Below are 16,518 nucleotides of genomic sequence, written 5' to 3' on the forward strand. Positions count from 1 at the left end.
CCAGAATGGCAAGAATCAGTTCCTGAGTCTCTGTTCTGTGATTGTATATTATTGGCTGTGGCCAATGTTGGAGCTCTCCGGACATTCTGGTTCATCTATGGACCAGGCAATTCTTTCTTCTTACAGCTGTATTATTATTATATTGTAATACTGTATACAGTATTTTTACTGTATAATACTGTTTATATTACTGTATAAACCATGTTATGGTTTCCCACATGGGTAGCATAATATGAGACTCCGCCCTCTGTTGTATATGCAAACTATGTGTAAAGCAACAGCCTCAAAATGCAATTACCCATCTATGCATTTATTGGTTGCAGGACATATTCCTTTTGTATTTTGTAGATCGAATTCAGTTACCAAGGAATATGATTGAAAACAGCATGTTTGAGGAAGAGCCTGATGTGGTTGATCTGGCTAAAGAGCCTTGCTTGCATCCATTGGAGCCTGATGAAGTGGAGTATGAACCAAGGAGTTCTCGGCTTCTTGTACGTGGTCTCGGAGATCATGAAATGGATGAAGATGAAGAGGATTATGAGTCATCAGCTAAACTTCTGGGAATGTCTTTTATGAATAGAAGCACTGGCCTGCGTAATAACTCAGCTGGTTACAGACAGAATTCAGATGGGTCGTGTTCTGCGCCATCTGTAAGGACCACAGTGATCTGTGCTGTTGTTTTGGTGATAGCTGTCTCTGTAATAATGGCAATCTATCTTTTCCCCAAATGTACCTTTACCAAAGAAGGCTGTCACAAGGAGAACCATACAACAGATGATACATATCCTTTTGCAACAAATGGAAAACGCTTTCCGTGGGCACAGTTTAGGCTTCCTAGTTACGTTGTGCCAGTGCATTATGATATTGTCCTGAAGCCAAACCTAACCACTAAGGTATTTTCAGGTTCTGTTCAGATAACTGTGGAAGTTCGCCAGGTAACTTGGCATGTAATACTGCACAGCTCTCATCTTAATATTACCAAGGTAACCCTTACTTCATCAAGTTCAAGCCAGCCAAAATCAGTGAAGCTCCTGGAATACCCAACGAATGACCAGATTGCAATTTTGGCTCCAGAGGCTCTCCTTACAGGACAGCAGTACAATATCAGCATGGAGTATTTCTCTGAGTTATCAGACACTTATTTTGGCTTTTACAGAGTCGCCTATAAGGACAACAATTCAACAAGGTAAATTTGGAAAATCATTTATTTCTATCTAGTTTAGAATATACTTACTTAAATATAAAATATGAATTAGTCCTGTGAGTGAAGCAGTACCCACATTTGAATATTTAATTCACTTACTTAGCATCAAACTGCATGAAGGTGTGGACCAAAATAACTGTTTCCTTTAAGACTGACTAGCCCACAGCCCAACTAAAAATAGGCCTACTCCTCTTCCTAGTTTTCAGTAGTATCCCCAAGGAATCCCAGGGTGAGAATAAAACACTACTATTCCTTGATTAGAATCAACACTATTCTCATTTTTTTCTTTTAGAAATATAAGCTAACTTTCATATAAGCTAGATTCAGAAACCTTGTTTCTCGGTCCTTTGATGATCACAGGGTAGATGTAGCAGTGCTCTTGTTCCCTGTGCTTCTTGTAGAGTCTATTGTAGGATGGCTTCTCTTAGTATTTGGTAGGCAGTTGGTCCTCCAACCTCATGGCAGCTGCAGAACTTTTGGGATGCAGTTTCCATTACTTCCTTTCACTTGGTGTTCTCCAAAGGGAAGCTGTATGAAAGGATGCAACGCTTCTGGAAGGTACCCATTGTTGCATCCAAGCTCTGCACTTTCCAAAGGGAAAGGCCAAGTGTTGGGCTGGGAGTGCACCCTCCTTAAACTATTCCACATGCCTTCTGTTAGCAGCATCCTGTACTCATTCCATGCAGTAGTTCCTGAGGGGAGCACAGGCTGTTATGTGCCACTTGGTGAAGGCACAGAGCACCTTGGAGCAGCAGCACTCACTTAGCCCACTCAGTCTTGCCCAGTGGAGCAGGTGGATGTGCTGGACCCTGTGAGCAGGATTAAATTTGGGCACAGGTTTTCTTTTGCTGTAAATGGACCATGTTGTCAGAATGTGAAAAACTCAGGTTGACACTGTTCCTATACTTCATTGATAACAGCTCCCAAAGTTAGTGGCCTCGAAGAGCTTCTTTCTTGACTACTTTTTACTCCTAAGAGAAGGCTCGTTTGTGTAAAAGCAAGCAAGAAAATTTACAGTCTAAAGTCGCAGTAGGCTGGTGGAGGAGGGACAGAACAGTGCTTCTCCTTGCTTACCCCATCTAGCTTCCGTAGTAGCTGTAGGAGGAGTGAACTCCTTTCCTTCGAAGCCAAGTAGACCGTGGCGCAGAAACAGAGTCTGCTCTCTTTTCTTTGGCACCATGCTCATTTGCCTGGAGGGCATTCCTTGCATTCACCTTTTTGTGGTTCCAAATTGCCTATAGAGACCAGGAGAATAGCAAGACAAGTACTGACACGCAAAACTGGTGTTAAAAAGTGTGTTGGTTTATATTACAGTGCAAAAATAAATTTTGAATGATTGTTTAGGAAACTTTAATGTGAATAAATGTTCCAGTGTGGTGAACTCAATAGAAAGTACAAAGTTGGGTACAATGTTTGGAAGGCTGCGTACAGGTGATAATGTAATAGCTGACAGGTTTTTCCCAAAGCTGTTGGTTCTATGGAGGGGATTTGCAGTGTATATTCTAACCATTAACTGTAAACCCAATTCAGACGTTAGCTCTCCTGTAAACTTGGATAGATTGAAGCATGTCTCACTGATATGGCATAATATTGGCCTGCCTTAAATAATACTGTCTGAGGATTACTAAGAAATATGTGATATGTTTTGAATACTCAAAGTACTGTATAAAGGTTTTTTTTAATGTTTATAGCCTGAAAAGATCAGCAATTGTAAGTAAGGGCATCTGAGTTAGATAATGTTCTAATTTGTTTGGTGTTGGGCATTTTAGGGGAATTAATTCACTGCATTATTGGACATTTTTAAGGAGAATTTATTGCAAAATTTAGAATGACTTTAAAGTAACAAAATGTTGTATCTTATTCACTAAGTTTTTCCTCCTTGTGGAAAGTATGTATAGAACTTAAAATTAGGGAATGTACAGTCATATTTGTTGTTGGTTAACAAGTCTTGAGAAAAATGCAAATACCAAATCACTTGTAGTATAGAATAAATGTGTCAGAGTCTTGTTTTTCCTTAGTTAATACTTTTGGAAAACAGATGTTTGACAATGTGGAAGTCTCCTTAGAGCAAGTGTATATGTGATCATGGAAAACAGTTTTAAGCATCATAGGTACACATGTTTTATATAAAACAGGGGAAGTACATGGGGCAATTTGAGGTAGGATATTTAGAATTTTACATAATACTCTAGTAATACAGCCAACGGGTATTTGTAAGACTTTTGACACTGTAGCAGTTGCCTTTCTTGAACAATAAGTAACAATCTTCAAAATAAATTTTTCTACTACTGTGGATATGTGGCAATATTTTAAAACTTCTAAATGTATTTGATTCTTTTATGCATCTTTTCAGATGGCTTGCAGCAACTCAGTTTGAGCCCTCAGCGGCAAGGTTAGCTTTCCCCTGCTTTGATGAACCAGCATTCAAAGCAACTTTTCTAATCAAGGTCACGAGAGAAAAGCAACATACTGCTCTGTCCAATATGCCGAAGGTAAAAGCATGCTTTACTCATTCTTGGGGAACAGGTGTCCTTCCTGCTGTGCCATGGTATGTTCATTATTTTTGCCAGAAGAGGAGACGTTCACTTTCTGGTGCAGAACTTGCTATGCTGAGATTCTGTGCTTTAGTCTTTCATTGTGGAGAAAAACTTCCAGCCTGTGGCCATTGTCTGGTGAAGATAACTTAATAATAACAGCAGAAAAACCTTGCTAGATAAAAGGTCCATCCAAGCTAATATTCTGTTTTTGACCATTACCATCTGGCCTTTCAGAAATCTGCTAATAAGACGTTAAGGAAATAGTCCTTTCCAGTTCATCTTTAGTGATAGATATTGCATTAATTTCCACTTTTCCAGTGAATCTGTAGTTCCCTAACTGTACCATATGACCTGTGATGATGCTGCACAAATGCAGACAGGTTATGCTCTGTGCCACTATGGAAACCCTGGATAGTTCCTTGGTTATTCTAGTGTTGTGTGTACTGTGGAGTACAGTGAGGGAAATTTTTCATAAATTAAATAGAGGATGTGACAACACAATTCTGCCGATATGATATGGCTTTGAGAAGGTAATGACACATAGGAGTTCAGGATCAGTCTTAATTCAGTGACTCTTTGCATGGCACGATAACTCATTGTAAGCAGCTAGGCACAGTGACCTAATTGGCACAACCTAACAACGTACCATGGACAGTGACCCATAGCTGGTTGTCAATGTCATGTAAACCCTGCCTTTTTCAGATAAGGCACCCTGAGAATCCATGAGCTGCTCCAAGGGTTGTTTTGCACACTGTGGGTTGTGTTACACCAACCCACATGACTGATGTAACATGGTTAATGTCCAGCAGCCCATGAGATGCTCAAAAAGAGTGGCAGAAACCCCTTGCTGGTCTTCCCAAGCTCACCTTGGGCCACCATTTGTATCAGTCATCTCTGATAACTGGTTTGCCTGGTTTGCTATCTTCCCCACCATCAAGAGTAGTTTTCAGTTCCCCACAGCTTATATACATTTTAAACTCCTTTTGGAGATTGTGAATGGTGGCTTGAGAGCTCTCATTCATGGTCCCTGTTTGACAGCCACTGACAGCCCCTTCCAAGTGCCTGAGCAGTATCTTGGAGAGTCTGTCTGTGGCTGGCAAGCATTATAAAAAGAGGAGAAAAATTCCAGGACTCTAGATTTTCAGAAAAGTGCTAAAGTGCATCCAGCTCCCTTTCTTAGAAAAAGCAATTTTGACAGCTAGCTGCCTAAGTTTTGGCCCCACTTCAAAAGTGAGTTTTGACCTGACTGTATATGTCCCAGTCAAAAAGTCCCAGTTGTCAAAAATTCCTTTTCTAGAAGAAAAATAAGGGATGGATCATTTGCGGACTTTCCTGAACATCCAGAGTCTCAAGGAAAATAGTAAAAACTCTGCATCATCCCAAGGACTGTTGAGGATGTGAACAGAAGATCTTGCTGTGAAGGTGGTATAAATCCCACTATCCCCATTTACGAACATAAATCACTTGTCCTTTGGTTTGGCTTGGCAGTTCACCTTTGACAGCTACCAAACCAAACCAGAGGGGAAAATCTCTTTAGAACATATTGGGCCAATGTCTAGCATGTGTGCTTGTTGCCCTTTGGCAGCAGGCACCCCTCCAAAGTTACCTGTCCAAAACTTCCCGTTCTCCACCTGTGTTTTTTGAAAAGGCTGTCAGTGGTTGTCAAAATGAGGATCATGAAAACCAGCTGTCAACCTACCTTCGCTGGTTTTAGAGAAAAATTAAAATGCAAATCAGTAAATAAATGCATTTGGTAGCCTAGAGCAGTTCTCAGTCATAATAGAATGGAGAGATGACTCAGTCCTGCCATGATTTCCCCTGGGATACTGCCTGTGGGCCCAAGGGAAATGAAGGGAGCAAACAACAACCAGTGAATCCAGTCATCTGTTAGGCTCACAGTGGGTTGTTCCCAGAACAACTGGTGTGAGTTTTGTAGAAAAGGTATACACTGGAAAATTTTCCAGTGCTCTCAATAATAACTGATTTAGTATGTATGTTTGACTCATTTTTAGTTGCCAACACAATTATTGAGGATATTTGGCGTCCTCAGTAAGCACACAAAATATCTCACATTTTGAGGTCCATGTCATCCATGTCCATTTTGTGTACAGTATAAATATATCAAGAGTTTTCCCAATAACTGCAAATTCAATTTGAATTGAAATACTAGAGGGAAATTGAATTATCCACACAGTATAGTTTAAATGTTTTGTTCAAATATGTCCAAAGATCTATGTGGAAATTATTTTATTGGAATATTTGTAAAAATGCAAATATATTAGCATATACTTCCTGATATTTGTTATATTTAACAAAAATGTACCTGAAAGAAAACACTATTTTTAGGATATATCAGCTTTCTTTGGATATTAGATATCTATTTGGATATTTATTTCTTAGCTCAGCAGTTGATTTTCTTTTGCTGAGTTGACTTCAGCTTTCACTCTCTCTCCCTGCAGTGTTTCTTGGGTCTGTTTCAAATTGAGAAAAAATGTTATTCTGAAGAACTAGTTGAACATTCTAGTTTCAGGCTGGGGAATGTGGGCAGGAGGGTGCTTTTGCTTTTATGTCCTGCTCATGAGATCCCCCGGACAATCAGTTTGCCACTGTGTGAACAGAATGCTAGTCTAGAATGCAGATCCTTAGTCTGCTCCAGCATGGCTGTTCTTACATTTTTGTGTTCTTCAGGGAAACAAACTGTAAGCACAGTCTTATTTCGAGATTGTTTTTTTTTAGCTTGTCACTTACAAATGTTAGCAGTAGCAGGCCAGGATCCAACTGCAGTATGCACTGGAATAGGTTGCCATACCTTATTTCTTCAGTTCCTCCATTGGCAACTGAGCAGTAGGGTTTTGCAGTGCTTAACCTAGGAGAATAAGAAAATCTTATCCTGTATTCAGCCCATTTAATGTGATTGATTATAACACCGCAGACAAATATGAAGACACACCAACACACATGTGGAAATTTTTCCACGAAAAAATAAAGCATTGGAAAATGTTACAGATTTTTTTTCACCCCATATCAGTGTAGCAATTTGACAGTTTATCGCCAGGGTGTGTTACTGAAGTGTGTAAACTTGTCTGTTGGGTTGTCATATACAGACCTGGATCATGTCTCGCAGCGTGGCTTGTTTGTGGTCTAGATCTGTATGACATGATAGCCTATGGTTAGAATTTTAGTGGCAAATCAATAGACATTCACAAAAACATGGTTTAGAAATCCTCTTAGAGGATTTTTCTACTTGGCTTGGCAAATGCAGTGTATATTGTAGAGAATCTGCTAATATTGGAGAGATCTCAAATTCAAGGTATTTTTGGTGGTAGAAACACTGAAAGTTCTGAAGAATGAAAAAGTTTGGGAAAAACTGAAGGTTGGAAAGAAGTCAAAGGCTGGCAGATCAAAGAAGTTTGCTTTCCCAGTGAAATGTTAACTGTGTAGCAGGGTGATTAGCCACTCTGCTTTATGAAACCTCTATTGTAAATACCGGGTACCTTCAAATTATCTATAATCTGAAGACTGTTGCTTGTATTAGTTTTCTTTATTTAATGTTCTTTGTGTAGTGTGCTTACTTGGTCCATACCAAACTGTTACGTCTTGACATGGTAGCACACTTGTATGGATTTGTAATTAGTAATGAAAATTGGAGAGAAAACTCAAAACTCCATTTGGAAAAAAAAATGCTTGCACAGCTTAACCACATATCATCAGCAGCTTGTTTACACTTATTGCTTTTGCCCAGTCTGTAAATCTGTAGCCATTCTTGAACAGAAGTAACTTCTTGAGCTAATACCAATGAATTAGAGATTATATATGCATTGTGATCTCATGCTATCATGAAATTAATTGGGTCTGCTTGGGTAAAATAATGAAACCACATCAAAGTGTGTGTGTGGGGGGGTAGAAAGTGTTGCTTTTCTTCTAAATAGATTTTCTGATGTTGCATAGCCAATAATACTGTCTATGTGATGAAAGCTTAAAACCAAAGCCAAGTGATGGCAGTGCTTCCTAGCCTTGTTCTGAATGAACTTCCTCTTTATGTTAACTTTTCCCCCCCTTCATGGGAGTGTTTTCCGGGAGAACAAAATTCTTCATAAAATATGCTACCTACTGCTTTGTTTGAGCTCTAGCAGGTGAGCTGCTCTCTATTGCGCAATTAATAGATAATGATTTCTACTGTCTTGATTTATTTTTATGCTGTTAGGGTGACACATGCATGGGAAACATCAACACCCTATATATATTGCATATTATTGCACATTCTGAATTGTATACTTTTTCATGTGCTAATTTTCTGAGCATCTGAACATAGAGGTAACTGACTCTGACACTCCTGTTCCATGACCTCCAGATTTTTATTTGCATAACTAACATCCTGCCATCTTTTTTTCATTTCTAGAAAGCAATGAAACCCCTGGCAGGTGGGTTAGTGCAAGATGAATTCTCTGTGAGTGTGAAAATGAGCACTTACCTAGTAGCCATCATTGTTGGAAACATGATCAATGGTTCAACTAAAGAAGCAAATGGTGTTCTGGTATGTATACTTTTAAATCTTGCCAATAAACTTACTGTTTGCATTTTCTGGGTATGTACTGAGGTAAATGATGTTCCCCAGTTTGTGTCAGCACACACTGTCAGAAGTAGATTATGGTTGGTCCAGGCCAGGAAAGCACAATCAGCCAACTCTGCAGCTGCTTTTTTTGTCATGATAATGATATCTCAGATTATCATTAAGAGATATCAAGGTTCAACTGAAGCAATCAAGCTGGGCAAAGGCTTACTTGCCAGCCTGCCAGAGCTGGGAAAAATGTATTAAGAATGACCTTATAGAAAGAAGAATGGATGCTCACTCAGTTTGTTTCTGTTGGCACAGTCAGGAACTAACAGGTGGCTGAAATACAAAGTTTTTTGTGAGATGGCAGTGAGTTTCCCAAGTGTTTTGCTTGTGTTTTTTCTTCCATTTGGGAAGACAGGCTTCAGTCTTTCCCATCTCTCATGATCAGTTTTCTTCTGCAGAAAAATAACTGCCCACTCCCGGATGAGTGGGGTTATGCAGAACTAAACTGTAGAAAAGAGTATATTAACTACATAAAAACTGCTCCTATGTCATCAGAATTTAACTCTTTTGAGATGTCATGCTGTGGAAATTATTCTGCCTTTCATCTTACTGCTTGTCGAACAAGTAAAAAAAGTGTCCTTAAAATGCCCATTGAAACTTCTAGAAATGAGTTATCTTCAACATTTTATTAGTAACTGTACACAGCATTTTCTCTAACAATATAAACAAAGAAAACAGGTGACTCTTGTTGAAGGTTTTCCTCAATTTTTACCTGTCTTTTTTCCTTCACTTTTGTGATAGGTATCCATCTACACCTTACCAGAAAAACCAAGGCAGACTGAATATGCCTTAGAAACAGCAATGAAGCTACTTGAGTTTTATCAAAAATATTTTAATGTAACATACCCTCTTCAAAAATTAGGTGAGATTATTTTCCTGTGGAACTGTCTGATGTAACAATTTAACAGAAATCCATTGTTTGATAATTTTTTAATGTTGCAGGTTGAACACAATCCTTGAATCACTTTTTTGTACACATCTGCCAGTCAGACATAATTACACTAAACTGTATATCAGAGGGCAATCTCCATCAAGGCTTCTCTTTGTCTCTGCTGGTTTCCTTGTGCTTACAGGTTCCCCTACTTGTACAATGGAGCTTTTGCGCTTCTAAAAATAACCCCAGAAAAAATAGTTTTCTGGATTGAGACAGGCCAGCAGAGTTTTCATCTGTGAGATCCACTGGCTTCCCCGTCCTGTAAACTGGTGTCTTTGGTCATTGCAGGTTATTTTTAGAAGTTCATAATCCCCAGTGCCCAAGCAGTGGGATCCATGAGTGACCAGGCACAATAAATAGGTTACAACGGTTCAGTCAAGTTCAGATTTTACATTGTAACTCTCTCTCTCTCTCTCTCTCTCTCTCTCTCTCTCTCTCTCACTCACTCACTCACTCACTCTCACTCAATTGTATAGCATATATGCATTCACATATATGTGTTGAGTGGTTTTGTTCCATCCAGCTAACTGCTGATAGTTTATAGCTTAAATTTTTCAAGGCGCTATGTAGATTTTGGAAAACCCAGTCCATAGGCTTGAGTCAAATAAGTCACAATATAAAGTGATGAGGAAGGAACAGTGACACGGGCAAATTAAGGCCTTGAATCCATAAGGCCTTATGGTTGAATGACTGCCAGGGGAGAAGTATCTGAGAGAGAGATTTTTCTTACAAATTGCCATAGTGTAAATCTTAATGTGTCTCATGTTCAGTACTTTGAAGTTTTTAACAGCAAGTGATAACTCCCTTCCCTTGAAGCAGGGAGATCGGTTGTAGTCAGTACTATCTCTTTCCAATGTCTGGTACAGATGCTTTTAGACAGGAAACTTGCAGAAAATACCTGGAATAAGGTGACACCACTGAGGTCATGTATGTATTGCAATATGATGGTTGATGGCTGTTGCAATGGACAATTGAGAGTGGCAGAAGGACCAGAAGAAATGCGCTAATTTGTCTGATCCTTCTATCTTTTAACTGAATTGTCCAATTCCACTGCTATAGTTTCTTCTGCCCTTTAAACTTATCAGAGGCAAGATCAGCTGAGGCACTGTACATGGCTACCTGAAGATAACTTCATATAATATACAGATAACATACAATCAACATACAATTGTATGCACACGAATGATTGCAAGAACCCTGGATTTATTTGTGCTCTCTAAGGTGTATATGCTTATTCATGCAAACCTGTGTATAAGCCTGAATATTGTATGCATATTCATACTGTGTAACATTGGTGCAGAGTTTTCAAGTAATGGGAATGCAGCCAGCAAAATATATGAAGTGATCAGTTTGCAATGGTGAGAAATGTACAGTTCAATAATAAATTTCTTGAAAAGAATTAGAAGGCAATCACTCCGTGAAACCCAAATAAAACTTAAGTGTTTTCTGCTTTCTTGTTTGAGACACTGCAAGTTCCTCAAGTGTATTGAGAGTTTTAGAAGACTGATAAATGGGCTGGTTAAGTGACCATACAGATAGTGTTCAGAAGTGTTATAATTGGGATGAGCTTAAAATTTAGTCTGTTTAATTGAGGTGTTCAGTACCCAAGGTAAATACTGAGGTTTAGATTTTTGTTAATTGCTGGCTCATTTTAAAGAAAAGTTCCTTGTTTTTGCCTCCAGATTTTGTAGCTCTTCCTGACTTCCAGGCTGTAGCTATGGAAAACTGGGGATTGATTACATTTCGAGAGACAGCACTACTTCTTGATAAAACATCTTCAGCAATGGATAAAAAGAGAGTAACAAGAGTGATTGCTCATGAGTTGGCACACCAGGTATGACACATCTCCTGTCTTCTCCCTGATACAGAATCCTGCTTTTAAATCATTGCAGTTCTGATGCATACTTCCTAAAAGAGAGCTTGCCTTTTATTATTTTCTTATTCTCATGCTCTAATAGAAATTATGCTAAGTTAATTAAGCTGCCCCTTTACACCTCTTGCTGGAGGAGGGTTCTTTTCTTCCCTGCAGCCTCCATCTCTAGTATAACAAGGTACTGATGCAGTACTGGAACAGGATTGTTATGACAGCCCTGAATTGTCATAGTTGAATAATGCTGCAGATGAGGGCAACAAATAAGGAAGACTGAAATAAATTGTAAGTTAGATTAAAAAGACTAATTTAACTATGCACTGTATTTCTCATACAAAATGCAGTAGAAAAAGGTAGTGGGAGATGCTGATGTGCAAAGATGCATGAACCATTGATAAGTTGCAGTTGTCAAGCTGTGTGGAGACCAAGAAATTTATGTTCATGAACATGGTGTTATTGTTAATTGCTTGCTAATTAATTTAACTTGCATCCCCTCTTCCAGAAAAACTGTGTCTTGAGGCAACTGGGCCACTAGGACAATTTTCAGTAGCATATCTTGCAGATAAGATGTCTTTGAAATGCTTTGTTGAATTTGAAATATGTGCACAATAAGCTACTGGAACATGAAAATATTAAATAAGTGGCATGGTTTCTAATAATGCAAATATGTGTGCTTCTCAATCCTAGTGGTTTGGCAATCTAGTAACTATGGAATGGTGGAGTGACCTGTGGCTGAATGAAGGATTTGCCACTCTTATGGAAAACTTGGCCATGAAGGAAGAGTTTCCTGATTTATATGCAGTGAGTGCATTTTATTAAAATAATTTGATTTGATGCATATTCCACCTTGATCTTGGCAGTTAGAAGTGGTTATATTTTCATTTAGGAGCTCATTATTTTTTAAAATGTGATCCATATCTTAATGCATCAGCCATGGTGGAGTTCAATGTGTAACTCTTATCACTTGGATCCTTTCTCCTCCACAATTAAAACATTTCTGCTTGCTTTCATGTATCATTCTGGCTGATCACCTAAATCTATTACCTTTTTGGTCTTTGCGCCAAAGACAGAAGCAATAAAATAACATTAAAATGCTAACCACTGTCAGGAACATTGCTCTAGATAGAAGAAAAAGGTAACCTTGGTCTCAAAGCATCCAAAATGACTGTCACACTTCATTACTTGGGGTAACTGGCGTCACTGGTAAGCTGGAGGCGTGTGGGTTGGCTGGAGAAAGAGCTGGTGCTGTTCATCTGGAGTGCAATAATTGGAGAGATTATGGTAATCTTTTATGTTCTGGTATCAACAGAGTAGATGCTAGTGATGACCCAGGGTTTGTGTTGCTATTCCTGTAAAATTACAAAATCAATATGGATTCTGAAGTCTCTGCATGATAGATAGAGAGCACAAAATAAAACTGCTTTCATGTGTGCTGTTGTCAAAGGAAAGATAAGGAATTCATCTGGGAGATTTTTTCAGCAGGACAAGAAGGCAGATATAACAAAGGCACCAAGCTGTATGGCCTGATACAGCTACTGTACCATTTTGTGGAAGAGGAAAACTTAAAAGCAAAAGTCTGTGAAGGGGAATGGTGGTAGAGGAATTTGATGCAGCATGCAAACAGAGCAAAAACAAATTGAGATAGATTGGGTCTCTTTCTCTGCTAGTAAATATTTTGTGTTTCTACTAGCAACTGGCTATATTATTTTCTGGGCAGGTTTATCAGTCTTAACGTGATTACAGCAAGTCAGAATCTTGTGACTGAAACTGCACATACATTGATGATCTGAAGAGAACATTTCACCACTTGGTGGTGCCAGATTGCCTTATGCTACACAGCATTTCTTTCTATGTGTGAAAAGTGAAAACTTGAGTGAAAACTTAACCAATTGAAGTCAAGAATCACATGCCATTTATACCTACTTCAAGCTTAACTGGGAATGCAGATGTTCTTTAGGTGCTCAGTGTATAAGCTACTCTGGGAGGAAAGTAAAATAGTGTCACCTGGAGAAGAATGAGTTGTCACATAGTCCTAGGTCAGCAGAAAAGGGTATCCAGTCAACTTGGATTGCTTGCCCATGCTACAATACGTCCGTATGATGGCAGCTTGAGGAGGGAGTTCTTATGCACTTCTTCCTATGCTCAGTGCACATGGCAGATATAGGTTCGAGGCCTTAGATTTTATTAATAACCTAGGTAGCATGAGTGACTCTGTTCCTGGTTTATCCATCCTGAACACACCTTCATGATTTTTAAGAATTACTAAATGCTAACATAGTCTAATTATTGCTTAGGATTTGTTAATAAAGTATTAGTGTGCCCAGCTTTGGAAATACCATGTGTCTTAGAATTGCTTAAATCATCAAAAGGCCCACCAGGTAGCTAGGCGGGAATATGTGAAAGACAACTTTTTTCACAGGGCTTAAATGTCACACAGTGTTTACTGATCAGTCGCATTCTTCATATTAGTTACTGCTCAGGCTAACTTAAACTTCTTAATGTTACCCAGGATGACTTTTTTCTAAATCTACAAGTTAAGACCATGGAGAAAGACTCCATGGATTCAACTCACCCCATCTCCCTTGCTGCCAAATCATCAGATGAGATTGAAGAAATGTTTGATGCTGTCTCCTATGTCAAGGTAACTTCCAAAGTTCTGGCAAGTGTGTTTTTAATAAAATTAAATGAACAGGCAAAGTCCATACAAATATGTTTCAAATCATGTTCTTAGTGTGGGTAGCAACAGGTCAAAAGCTGAAGGGGGGCAAAGTGTTTTTGAGGTGGATTAGAAGGAGGTGGTGAGAAGATGATATAATGGAAAACATTCACTTCAGTTTGACCAAGTTTTAATTTGAAATTTCATCTGGTTTTAAATCAGTGTTCTTCCATCATAATGTTGGAATAAGTTCTTGATCTTATATTTTTTCTTGAAATATGAGGTTAAGTTGCTTATATCTTCAAGAAAAACACATGCTATATTTGGATGTAATGCTAAACCATGGTTTAGTGTTACAGGAACAAACCTAGCTTTCTTCTGGGTTTACATACCCCCCCCCCCCCCGATGTGGCCATAAGGAAAGCAGAAGATCCTATGTCTGTTTTTAGATTACCTGTAGTGTAACCATAACCTAATGAACCATAAACTAATTAACCTTAACTCTAATTAGTGAAAAAATCAGATTCATAAAGTATGGCTTTTTAACCATAGTTAAAATTAATCATAGTTTATCCAGGTTTAGACAACACAGTGACCTGTGGTTAATAATAAAAAGGAAGCAAAATCTTCTTTACACCTTTTGGACATGTCAAAGAAGAAACAAGGGACATGTGAACCCTGGAGGATGCTTAGCTCACTTTCATATGGATAAGCTGTATTTCACTATTACATTCAAACCTGCCTGTGATAGAACTGAGTATTCCCTAAAGTCAAAAGATGAAGTGCACCCCATGGATACTTATGCCTGACAAATAATTCTCCCTCCCCCTTTTCAGCAGTGGTGGCTATTGTTCCATCTCTGTTAACGTTAACACTAAGATTAGCTTTAAAGCAAACTTCGTAAGCTGTTTTGAACTTTATTTTACAGATAGCCATGATTAGTGTTAACACTGAAGGTAAACACTACTTCATTTTCAGCTTTGAAAATGTAAAGAAGGGAGGATGCTAACCAAATCCATTATGTCTGCATTTTGTTGGAATGTCAAGCAATCTTCATTCCAATTACTTGTGGTCGGAATTTGATTTTTTTTCCATTGGTGAAACTTGAATTTGTTCACACTTGTGCAACTTCAAAAATTACACAAATCCCCACAGATTGCATATTTCTATGTCTATGGGGGACATGCGTATTTTAGTAGCTTTTAAATTTTTCATATTTTTCTATGCCTATACTTGTGTAAAACTTGGGAAAGTAAAAAACCAATCTGTAGAATCTGTGCAAATCATGACATCTGGCCTACTGCAGAAGCTGCAGCTCAGATTAATAGAAATCTTGAACTCACCTGACAGTTGTGGATTTCTCCAGTATCACTATGCTGACCTAGGGGATACTGCTTATACTTCAGCTATGGTTGAAAGATTGGGTCTTAAATCTATACCAGGTGTAATTTATAAACATTTACATTTTGGTTATTTCTTTATGTTTAGTTCTCATAATTATTATCCCCCACAAAACACTTCATCCCTAAATTGTAATTCCTCCTTTCAAAATATTATGATTGATGCTTTTGATCCAAAGAAGGAACACTTCCCTTATTTTCAGTACAGTTGTGGCAAACTAACTGAAATGTACTTTCAGCCAGAATACAGGCATTTTATTTTTCTAGAGCTGAACCTGTAAATAAGATGATGTTTCATATTCACTACTGTATATTTGTAAACAGTGAAAGAAAAGAATTTGTATCTGAATAGATGATAACTTTAGAAGATATGGTTTAGATTCATATATGTGTGTCCAGAAAACAGATGTATGTGAACTGATGCATTTTTTCTATACTATTTTCAATCAGCCCCAATCATTTGTGGCCAGACCACATCTTGCTCAGATTAGAGGAAAGGCTGTGAGCAGCTATTACCCTCACATCTGTTCGCATGGCCAGAGGTGAAGTTTCTTGAATATCCAAGAGCTGTTGGTACGAAAAGGAGGAAGGCCATAATGTGGGGATACATTATCCTTCTGAGTCTTTAGCTGTGTTATCTTCAGCCATCCCCAGCTGGTCGTGATCTCCAAGTCCTGCCTGATTTGCAGACATCTGGAAGCAAAAATAAACATGCAAAAAGGCATAGGCAAGGCTGCTTTGTATTTCTCCTGATGGCAGCTGCTTCTGCACAGCAAGCCATTCCTGTACTGTGGCTAACCCCAAACTCGCCAGCGCCGCCTCTTTACAGCAAGGAAATGCTGGAGAGATTTCCTTCTCTGGATGGGAGGGATAGGAAGACATGCTTTGGAGGCCTCCCTATCTCGCCGTTCACTTTCTCTCTGTGGTGATGATGATTTTCCACAGAAACTTTTTAAAATTAATAGGATTTATGGTATTTGTAATATGAGTTGTTCATATCTTGGATGTTCATAACTTGGCGACCGCCTGTACATTCAAGCTTCATCCAAAATGAGTTCCTTGCAAGTTGAATCTTGTAGCTTCCAATGGACTTTGTATTCCATGATTATCAATGTTGCCCTTTGGTGGAGATGATGACAATTATTATAGGAACTTACTGTTTTATTATTTGTTTTATTAATGTACTGTTTATCTTATGTATCTTACTGTAAACCCTCTGGGCTATGGGGTGGTAGATAAATGCAATAAATAAATATTTTATACTTGGATCATATTAGGTCAAACACATTCATTCTTCTT

At 38.5% G+C, this 16,518-nt stretch overlaps 1 protein-coding gene across 2 annotated transcripts in view; it reads left to right on the forward strand.

Annotated features, from left to right (window-relative positions):
* LOC123031173 (leucyl and cystinyl aminopeptidase) overlaps positions 1 to 16,518 on the forward strand; it is a 57,132-nt gene that overhangs the window by 13,628 nt on the left and 26,986 nt on the right. For both annotated transcript variants that reach the window (XM_044445736.1, XM_044445735.1), the window contains exons 2-8: positions 349 to 1,186; positions 3,558 to 3,696; positions 8,141 to 8,275; positions 9,101 to 9,221; positions 10,976 to 11,127; positions 11,851 to 11,964; positions 13,673 to 13,804. In XM_044445736.1, the coding sequence (XP_044301671.1) occupies positions 349 to 1,186; positions 3,558 to 3,696; positions 8,141 to 8,275; positions 9,101 to 9,221; positions 10,976 to 11,127; positions 11,851 to 11,964; positions 13,673 to 13,804 (1,631 nt within the window). The remainder of the gene's footprint in view (positions 1 to 348; positions 1,187 to 3,557; positions 3,697 to 8,140; positions 8,276 to 9,100; positions 9,222 to 10,975; positions 11,128 to 11,850; positions 11,965 to 13,672; positions 13,805 to 16,518) is intronic.

The sequence above is a fragment of the Varanus komodoensis genome, unplaced genomic scaffold (genome assembly GCF_004798865.1).
Source record: "Varanus komodoensis strain SLA01 unplaced genomic scaffold, ASM479886v1 scaffold5, whole genome shotgun sequence".
Taxonomy (NCBI): Eukaryota; Metazoa; Chordata; class Lepidosauria; order Squamata; family Varanidae; genus Varanus; species Varanus komodoensis.